The sequence below is a fragment of the Microtus ochrogaster genome, chromosome 17 (assembly GCF_000317375.1).
Source record: "Microtus ochrogaster isolate Prairie Vole_2 chromosome 17, MicOch1.0, whole genome shotgun sequence".
Classification (NCBI taxonomy): Eukaryota; Metazoa; Chordata; class Mammalia; order Rodentia; family Cricetidae; genus Microtus; species Microtus ochrogaster.
The window spans coordinates 31,022,897-31,033,542 of record NC_022019.1 but is presented as its reverse complement, the minus strand read 5'-3'; the positions used below and the strand labels follow the sequence as shown (position 1 = coordinate 31,033,542).

At 41.7% G+C, this 10,646-nt stretch overlaps 1 protein-coding gene across 2 annotated transcripts in view; it reads left to right on the top strand.

The window, feature by feature from the left end:
* The window catches only part of Uggt2 (UDP-glucose glycoprotein glucosyltransferase 2), a 97,955-nt gene extending 89,050 nt beyond the window's left edge, over positions 1-8,905 (top strand). For both annotated transcript variants that reach the window (XM_026783237.1, XM_026783238.1), the window contains 3 exons: positions 1,812-1,928; positions 5,010-5,133; positions 8,711-8,905. In XM_026783237.1, the coding sequence (XP_026639038.1) occupies positions 1,812-1,928; positions 5,010-5,133; positions 8,711-8,733 (264 nt within the window). In that variant the 3' untranslated portion in view covers positions 8,734-8,905. The remainder of the gene's footprint in view (positions 1-1,811; positions 1,929-5,009; positions 5,134-8,710) is intronic.
* Positions 8,906-10,646: the final 1,741 nt, after the last annotated feature.

Below are 10,646 nucleotides of genomic sequence, written 5' to 3'. Positions count from 1 at the left end.
CTCTGTGGCTTTGGAGCCTGTCCTGGAACTAGCTCTTGTAGACCAGGCTGGTCTCGAACTCACAGAGATCCGCCTGCCTCTGCCTCCCGAGTGCCACAACTTTATTTCTAACAGACAACTGGAATAATCTTTGTAACGGTTGTCTATTGCTACATGACACCTTACTGTAAAATCTAGTGGCTAAGAGGCAGTTTCTGTGGATCAGTGATCTGAAGCAGGCATAGCTGCTGCTCTGCCGCACCCTGTAGCACCTGCTCGTTTGATGCTTGACGAGATATGGTCATTTCAAGTTGTATGGACTTCTTCAAAAGCCACTGCATGGAAGTTCATTCACCTGCAGGCTGGGGGCTTCACCAAGCATCAATTTTTGCCAGATGGCCTTGTTGCTAGGGCATGAGAAAAGTCAGAGAAAGGGGAGCTACCAACAAAATTGAAGTCACAGTCTATTCTAATGTTTTTTTGTTTTATTGCTTTAGCACTTTTCTATTGACATGCCCGAGAATTAGTCTGTCCATTTCTGGCTTGTTTCATTTAACGTGATGCTCTCCACCTCACCTTTGCTGCAAATGATGGGATTCATTTTTCCTTTTGACCGCATAGTGTATAAACACTGAAGCTTCTCTACTCACTAGCACTTTGGTTTTGTTTTATATGTACCGGAGTTTATGCATCTACACAAAACGTAGGAACCGTATGAGAGAATGCATGTGACACTTGTCTTCCTGAGGCTGGTGGCTTTGTTTAATGCAGTCATTCCCAAATGACATGATTTTACTCTTCACATAGCCCGGGGATTTTATTCATAATTTGTGGAGCTTTCCTGAACAAATAATCCTCTTACTTGAAAATATCAGAGCCTTTAACCCTTTCCAATCTGCACATTTTTATTTCCTCTCCTGGAACATCTCCTAGGACATCTCATAAGATATTTAGTAGGGCTGGCGAGAGTAGAACCATGAAGTTTTAAGTCTTAAGGATACATGGGACATCTAATGCAAACTAACCTCAACCCCTCAGAGACTGAGGTAGTGTGCTTAGATAGCTACATTTCTGGGAAGAAAGAAGGGCTCTCTGGCTGGAATACAAATAGATACCTCAGGGGAAACATACAAGTCTCTCTAAAAACTCTCTGTGTTTAACTGCTAGGCCCGTTTTTCAAATTATGTGCCAGCAATCTCTGCTTAGGAAGCCTTGCACATACAGAAATATGAAATTGTTCTTACAACATCTCTTCCAACAAGAGAGTAAGATGATTTGAGAATCTGGAGAAGATGATGTGTTCAACATAACACTAGCAGGTGCTGGGGAGGCGACTAGCGGTTGGTAGCACATACAAAGGACTGGGTTTGGTGCCCAGCGTGGCTGTAGCTGACTCCGGTTCAGGGGACCTGACTCTTCTGGCCTCAGCAGCACCACCCAGATGTTCAGTGCACTTGCATGCATGGAGATAAAGCACTCTCGCACAGAAATAAAAATAGACAGTTTTAAAATTTAAAAGATAAAAACAAATAAGTAAAAAGGACAGGTACAAGTGAGTATCTAATCATGGTTCTGCTATTTAGGTAACTAGAGAAGATGAGGCTGTGCACGGCCGCTAACACGGGGTGACAGTTGTCAGACCTTATTCTTATCTGACTCTAGATGTAGTTCTAGGTCACGTGTTCATACATGTATGACACAAGATTCTTAGGTTAGATTAAGCAGGGCAAGCTTACCACATGGAGATATCCCAAATTGTTGAATTTTATGATATATTTAAAGTCTAAATGACAATTTGATTCAGACTCTAGCATATTAATTTTTTTCTGTAGGATCTTCCCAACAATATGATTTATCAAGTTGCCATCAAGTCTCTTCCTCAAGACTGGCTCTGGTGTGAGACCTGGTGTGATGATGAATCTAAACAAAGAGCCAAAACCATCGATCTGGTGAGTATCGCTGTCTCGTTTGCATAGAAGTGTGTGCAGAGTGTCCAAATTTAAATGTGTGTTTTACAAATGAAATGGCTCACACATATTATTACCACACTTTTTCTTTTAGTCTTTTATGAATTAAGTAAAAAGCTGTGTTCAGGAGGTCCCCAAGACTACCCTCAGGTCTGCTGATTAGTAAGGAAACAAATATATAAAGATAATCCATAGCAAAGTTCAAAAGAAAGTGCAAATGGATCATATGGGACCCTGGGGACCCTGTGAAAAGAGCACGAGCCATGAGCACAGACAGAACAATTCGTGTCGACTAGGACCCTGGAGGGGAGAGGAGTCTGTCGAGGTCAGGAGGCATTTAGAGCACCATATAGACAAGACCAAAGGGGACATCCCCACAGAATATGTAGTAAAACCCTGTATGTTCAGAACAAAGAAGTATATTGAAAGCTGCAGGGGCAAACGCCATCTCCCGTGTAAAGGCAGGCCCGTCAGAAGAGAAGCACACTCTCAGTAGATACCATAAAAGTCATGAAGGTTCAGAACAATGTATTCCAGACTCTGAAAGACCACAACTGCCCAGCCAGAATACCAAACCCATCAAAACTAAAGGAGGAAGAAAACATGTCTGCCGTCTCTCTACTATGTAGTGTAGAAGAAGGGATGCAGGAATGGGGAACACATTTGAATCCTGAGGTTTCCGTAGGAGAAGTTGGTGATGTGTCTTTATCCATGCCTAAGAGGAACTTTCAGACTTAGATGCATGGGTTTCTCATAGCAGTAGCTGCATGCAGAGAAGGGAGGAGCGGCATGAACTGGGCCCTTGGATCAATCATCTCCCCTCAGAAACACTTAGGAATTAAGTGACGCGGGGCTGTAGAGACGCTAAGAGGTTAAGACAGGGCAGAAAGCGTCTGCATTCTTTGCGAGATATGGCAAGAATAGTCCTTAGCCCATGCTAATATGCTGTTGACACTGCTCCTTTCTGAAGCTCCTGAGCTGGGCCTACACAGTTCTTCCAAGATCTTCCAGGATGGACCACTTAGAGTCCACTTTCCTAGTCCAAAGTGGAACACACATCTCCAAAAGTTATATGGGTCAGACCTGCTCACAGCAATAGACCACTCCCTGGGACCAACTTCTGCCTTAGTTACTGATTGATTGAAAACATAACCCAGCCCCTGGCATTCATCCTTGGGGCACCAATGCTGCACCAATGGAGCAGAAAACTCCATCTCAAGACCCCTTGCCCTGAGTTGCCTTGGTCCGGACTCCACCTCCGGAAAAGCCCACCAAGTGCTAACCCCTTCCCAGGGAGGGTCAGGACCTCTCCCACGGGCTATTTAGGCTGCCACCAAGAAAAAAAAACACGTGGTCTTTGGGTTTTGCGTGCCCCTCCTTTCCCTGCCATGTTTTTCTGGCCACCCAGGAGTGCTGCAGTAAACATGGGCTTTGATTCTGTCTAATTTGGTCTGATTGGAATTATTTGCCTCCGTGGAGAGGCTCATCTTAAGAATATTCCTAGTAGTTACTTTTCTATAGCTGTGATGAGTCACCATGAACAAGCTAACCTTTAGAAGAGACACCGTACCCATGGCAATTCTTATAAAGGAAAATATTTCTTTGGGGTGGCTCACATCCGGTTCAGAGGTGGGGCATGGCAGCACGCAGGAAGATGTAGTCCTAGAAAAGTAGCTGAAACAGGAAGTGGACTGTGTGTCACATTGAATGAAGCTAGAGTTAAAGAGACCTCAAAGTCTGCCCCTATGGTGACACATCTTCCAATAAGAACACACCTACTTCAACAAAGGCTACCCCTCCTAATAGTGCCACTCCCTTTGGGATTGTGGGAGCTAGTTACATTCAAACTACCACATTAACTTACAGAGAAAAAACTTTACTCAATGCTTACAGTTCCAGAGGGTTAGAGTCCATGACCATGGAAGAGGGAACATGGCTGCAGTGCAAACATGGCACTGAAGCAGTAGCTGAGAGCTCAGTTCTTGATGCCCAAGCCCAAGACAGAGGGAGATGACTGGGAATGACCTCAATGCCCACCCTCAGCGACACACCTCCTCCAATAAGGCCACACCTCCTAGTTCTTCCCACACAGTTCCCTAGACTAGGAACTAAGCATTCAAGTCTATGAGCCTTTGGAGGCCATTTTTATTCAAACACCAAGGAGCTTGCTAGTGAGAGAGTAAGGCTCCTCTATCGGGGAAGGAAGTTGGAAATACAGGCACCATTGAGTCAGTATGCTCACTAAAGGGCATGCAGAAACTTGGTGAGTCATGGAGAAGGGTCATGTTCTGGTATGCAGATGTCCCAACCACAAGGTGTCCCCTGCTTCCTCTCAGTTCCCATCACATCCACTTAGAGAGCTCCCAGGCAAGGGTGAGAGATAACTCTGGAATCCCTGGCCTCCAGCAAAGACATTCTCAGACTGCTACAGTGGCCTCCGGCCACCTCACTGGTTCCTGGCTCCCATTCTCATTGTTGTTGAAGTTGTGATCCTTTCAGCGTGTGACCGTGTCCCTGATGTCCAGGTCCAGACTCACCTTGTCTCCCAGTCACTGTGGTCCCATTGGCAGCATCCAGGCAAGACTAGGTGCAGTGTAGATGGTCTGGGCGAATGCAGAATAAAGCAGAGCATTGCCATCTTGATGAGGAAGAGTAGATGACGGCCAGAAACTCCCACCCTAGTCTCCGCACTGAGCATGCTCTGTGCACTTTTATACGCAGTAGACAATTCTAGACCTTTAGCGCAGAAGAGGACACAGCGGTGATACAATGCATTCCCCAGAAGGGTGTGTCTTTGTTCTTTCCCAAGAGCCTCCTGGTGTGCTCAGTTCTCAGACTGAGTCAGTGATTACATCAGTGCTGCTCCAGTCACAGGCAGCTGCTATCTGCGTCACAGGCAGCTGGCTATAAAGGGCTGGGAAGGCCAGCCAACACACGGTGCGGTTGTGCTTACATCAGCCCTAGTGACATACACCCTAAGGGTCTCAAGTATTTCCTTTATTTCTCCCGAAATGTGGTCTTTTTTTTTTCTCTTTTACTAACAAATTTTGTTTGAACTTTTAGTGCAATAATCCCAAAACAAAAGAACCCAAACTGGAAGCTGCTGCAAGGATTGTCCCAGAATGGGTCAAATATGACACAGAAATACGAAAATTATTAGATCATCTTGCAAATAAGAAAAGCACAAGTAAGTGATTGCATGTGAGCCATGTGCTGAGTTAATAAGATCAGGGTAAGTCACAGACTCCAGTGAGCCATGTGCTGTGTTAATAAGATCAGGGTAAGTCACAGACTCCAGGGAAGCCATGAAAGCACTGTCAGTATTTCATTGGGAAAGTATATGACACGATTAAAAATTTTATTTCAGGGACCAGAGAGATGACTCAGCAAGTAAGAGCACTGCTGCTCTTGCAGAGGACTCAGGGTCAATGGCCCAGCGCCCATGTGGTGGGCACAGCTGTCTGAAACTCCCGTGCCAGGGGACCTGGTACCTTCCTTTAAGTTCCGTGAACACCAAGCATGGTGCACATTCATATCTATGCAGGCAAAAAACACATCAAATGAAATAATAAATCTAATAAAAAATTTTAAATAAATTTTTTAAAGAATTTCATTTTACATATGCTAAGATAACAAATTATTTATTAAAATGTATGTTAATTGTATATATTAGTGACTTTCTCTGAAACATTTAAACACACCTAAGACAGAGAATATCACTTAAACTCCAATCTATATAAATGAGCAGTATAAATGATTTTTAGGAAGTGTGTTTACTAAAAGCAGTTGTTAAAAATAGAGGAACTTTTATCTCTAAGATTATATTGAATTTCCCAAATATGAAAATGGTCAAAATTAATTAAAATGCCTTTGATAGCTCACAAAGAAGCAGTGCCTCCTACCTTGAGAACTGTCATATCTAACACAGACTGCCCTTGTTCCTGGTCCTAGTCTTTAGTTGTGAGTTGAATGTTGTGGACTTGGTTTTGTCATTTCTCCTGTTCACAAAGCTCCGTTATCTTGACATTTCTCCGCTGAATGTAGTCATTCAGCAGTGTTTGTCTTTCTAGGAGTTTACTTACTTTATCTAAGACACACAATGCTTGCTGTACAGTTTCTTATAATACTTAGTTTTTTCTCTTCTGATACAATACATCCTAACTGCAGCCTCCTCTCCCTCCACTCTTCCCCATTACCTCCCCAACTCCCCTTCCCCCAGATCCACTCCTCCATTTCTCTTCAAAACTGAGCAGATTCCCAGTGATATCAACCAAATGCAGCCTAACATGTTACAAGACCAGGCACAACACCTCACATCAATGCTGGACAAGGCAATGCAGTAGGAGGAAAAAGGGTCCCAAGAGTAGGCAAAATAGAGACAGCCCCCACACCCACTGCTAAAGTCCCACAGAAACCTCGGGGTAAACAAGCATAGCGTATATGCAGAGGGCCTGTCTCTAACCCATGCGGGCTCCGTGATTACTGCTTCAGACTCTGTGAGCTCCCATGAGCCCTGCTTAGCTGATCCTGTGGACTCTGTTCTTCTGGTGTCCTTGATACCTCTGACTCCTGCTTGGATATTAGTGCTCTATTGAATGAGGGGTTGATTAAATTTTTTTCATTTCATAGACTGCTATTTTGTCCTATTGACAGTGCCCTTTGCCTTACAGAAGTTTTCCAGTTTGGTGAAGCTCCATTTATTAATTGTTGATCTTAATGTCTGCTCTGTTGGCATTCTGTTCACGAAGTTGACTCCTGTGCCAATGTGTTCAAGGCTGTTCCGGTTCAGTGTTTATGTTGGGTTACTTGAGTCTGGTGCAGGGTGATAGATAGATCTATCTGTACTCTTCTACATGCCGACACCCAGCCAGACCAGCACCAATAGTTGAAGATGCCTCTTTTCCTATTATTTATGGCTTTTTTTAATCAAAAATCAGGTGCCAATAGGTATGTGGATTTATATCGAAATTTGATTCTATTGATCAACATGTCTGTTTTTATGCCAACACTGTGAAGTTTTTATTACTACAGCTCTGCATTAGAGCCTGATCAGAAGTTCTTGTATTGGTCAAGATTGTTTTAGCTAGCCTTGGTTTTTTGTTTTGCCATATGAAATTGGGTATTATCCTTTCAGGTTCTGTAAAGAATTGTGTTGGAATTTTGATTGGGCTTGTGTTTACTCTGTAGATTGCTCTTGGTAGGATGGCCAGTTTTACTGTGTTAATTCTACCTATCCAAAAGCATGGGAGATCTTTCCATCTTCTGTATCTTCTTTAAAGACTTGAAGTTTTTGTCATGCGAGCTTTCGCTTGCTTGGTTAGAGTTAACCCAATATGTTTTATATTATTTGTGGCTATTGTGAAGCGTGTGTATAAAGGAGGCCTTGTAACCGGTCACTTCGATGAAGATGTTTAAGAGTTGGATTCCCTGGTAGACTTTTTGGTTGCTCATGTAAACTATCGTGTCCTCTACAAATAGTGACATTGACTTCTTTACAGTTTGTACCCTCCATCTCCTTCAGTGGTCTGCCTGCTCCAGCCAGAACTTCAAGAGCTATAGTGAATAGATATGGAGAGAGTGAACAGCCTTGTCTTGTTCCTGATTTCCATTAAATTGCTTTGAGTTTTTCTCCATTTAATCTGATTTTAGCTGTAGGTTTTTTGTAAATTTTCTTTATGTTTAGGTATGTTTCTTGTATGCCTAATCTTTCCAGTACTTTTATGATTGGGCGTTGGATTTTGTCAAAGACATTTTCAGCATCTAGCAAGGTCACCATGTGGTTTTTTTTCTTTGTTATATGATGGATTACATTGACAATTTCCATATGTTGAACCATCCCTGCACCTATGAGATGAAGCCTACTTGATCATGGCAGATGATCTTTTGATGAGTTTTTAGATTCAGTTTACAGGTATTCTTGTTGAGTGTTTTACACCTACGTTCATAAAGGAAACTGGTCTGTAATTATTTTTTCTTTGTTGAATCTTTGTATGGTTTGGGTATCAGGGAAATTATGGCCTTCATAGAAAGAATTGGACAATGTTCCTTCTGTTTCTGTCTTCTCTGAAAAGTCTAATAGAATTCTGTGCTAAAATCATCTGGCCCTAGGCTTTTTTGGTTGGGAGACTTTTAATGTCTGCTTCTATTTCCTTAGGATTTATATGTCTATTTAATTTGTTTATCTGATTTTGATTTAACTTTGGTAAGTTAATTAAGAAAATTATCCATTTCTTTCAGATTTTTCAGTTTTGTGAAGTACAGGTTTTTCGAGTATGACCTCATGATTTTCTGGATTGCCTCCGTTTCTGTTATGTTCCCCTTTTTGTTTCTGATTTTGTTAATTTGGATGTTCTCTCTGTATGTCTTTTGTCTTCAGTCAGCCCAGGCAGCATATCTGTGTTCTTAAAGACCTCTGTCGAGTATCGTTTATCTTGAGCTACATGAGATTTTAACCCTATGTCATATTTGTTTATATAATATTTTAATTTTATTTGTTAAATTTTATTTGTGTTTATATATGGGTATGTGTGTTTCTTGTTCTCATAGACTTGTGTGCATTCACATTCTATAGGTGTCTAAAGAGACACATATTTATGATGTGGTAGAATGGGTACCAGAATGTCCACACTGGATGACAGTGTTAGAGAGTGAATTAACAGCAGGTCTCTGTCAGACTTGGACTCTCCATATATAATGTAGAGAGTATATCTAGTATGGATGTCTTCGTGACATTGTAGGCTGACTGCACCTTTGCTTCCCTGCAGTGTCTGTGCATGATGAGCTCTAGCACTGGGTTCCAGAAGATGAACTAGGATGAAATTCTGCCACCTGCTGGGCGTTTGTGGAACTGCTAACCAGTAGGCCACTTCATTCAAATTACTGACCTACTACTATTCACTTTTTATAAACTTTATTTAAAATACTTGTAGAGTTTTAAAATAAACTTAATTTATGTGGTTGATAGATTATTCTTTTTTCTTAAGATGATGATGATGATGTTGTTTTACCAGCTAGTTTGATGTTGTCAATTGTCCTGGAAGGTCTTTGAAAATCCTAGAAGGTCCTCATTGCTGCTTATCAAACCATCAGTATCTTTTAGTATTCCAGCTTAAGTACACCCATATTTCCTTACTCACAGAATGTATTTAAATTACAGGAATTCATGCATTTTTAAGAAAAAGCACTCATGGCTTTCTCTCAGTTATTAAAAATAAGCCAGTTTTATTAACATTTTTAATGGAAGTCTTGTTGCACTATGATCATTTATTTAACTTAAATCCTAATCTGGTGCTGTTTGCATTTATTCATAAAATGATAGGCATATCCATACATGTATGTGTTTCTTAAAAGACTGAATATTCTTTTATAGAAATTAAGTAAAAGATGTAAACCTTATAGTCCTATAGAAACTAAGTAAAAGATTTCCCCTGCTGTGTTTAAGTAGATAAATAGAAATAGTAAATATTTTTAACTCTCAAATATTCTATACTTATAGCATCTTGGGACTAGACTATACTTCATTTAGTGTCATTTAGATCTCATCCACCAAAGTGTGATCAGGGTGTCCAGCCTGTGGCCCTTGGCTCACATGCGCTGTGGGCTGCGTTCTTTCTGGGGACGGTTATCAATGAATCCCAGCACATGTGCAGATGCAGCCTCCTGTGCAGTGTGAGAAGGTTGCACACCTCTGATAGGTCTGCTAGAACCATTGGAATTTCTGACGGCTTAAAAAGCTCTCCAGATTCCTCATGAGAAACATTTACTAAAACTAGTGACTGCCTAGTGTCCCAGGTACCTTCTGGTTACTTTCAGATAGAGCAGGTCATCTTGAAACCCTCCGTGTAATGAGGAACCCTCTAGATATGGGCTGTTCATCTTGGGACAGGTATGTATACAAGCTCCATACTGAGAAAGAAGCCATCTGGGCCTTGATTCCCTCTAACTCTTCAGTTAGATGATCCACTCTATCTCACAATATATCCAGTCCATCAGCTTTCTGTGTCTGTGACAAAGTACTCTGGAAGAAAGGCTTGTTTTTGCTCAGGATTTCAGTTGCCCACGTTGCTTTGGGCTCGTGAGAGCACAGAACATCCGAGGAGTTCATGAGGAGGAGGTATGTTCACCTCGGCTGCTGGGAAGCAAGAGAGGGAGAGAATGGGGTTGGGGTCTCCATCACTTTTTCCCACTGGGTCTGATCTCTCTTTTTTTATTTATTTTATTTTATTTTTTGCTTTTTCGAGAAAGGTTTTCTCTGTGGCTTTGGAGCCTGTCCTGGAACTAGCTCTGTAGACCAGGCTGGTCTCGAACTCACTGAGATCCGCCTGCCTCTGCCTCCCGAGTGCTGGGATTAAAGGCGTGCGCCACCATCGCCCAGCTCTGGGTCTGATCTCTTAAGAAGGCTGGTAACCAAACCTTTCAGGATGTGGACCTTTGGGGTATAGTTAAAATCCAACCCTGAGCAATATCCTTCCCCTGACAGTCCACATTCCAATTAAGAGAATACCTTCCTCTGCCTCTTTGCTTACTGTTTTTATTAAGACATTCAGTTTCTATTGTAATTAATTTCTGCCTTAAAATATCAGATTTCATAGTTTCCTTCTATCATATTGAGATGTGAAAGACTAAATTTACATGTCTCATTTCTAGATTAGTATATATACTAGAAAATCCAGATTTTTGAATTATGTATTTCTTTGCAAA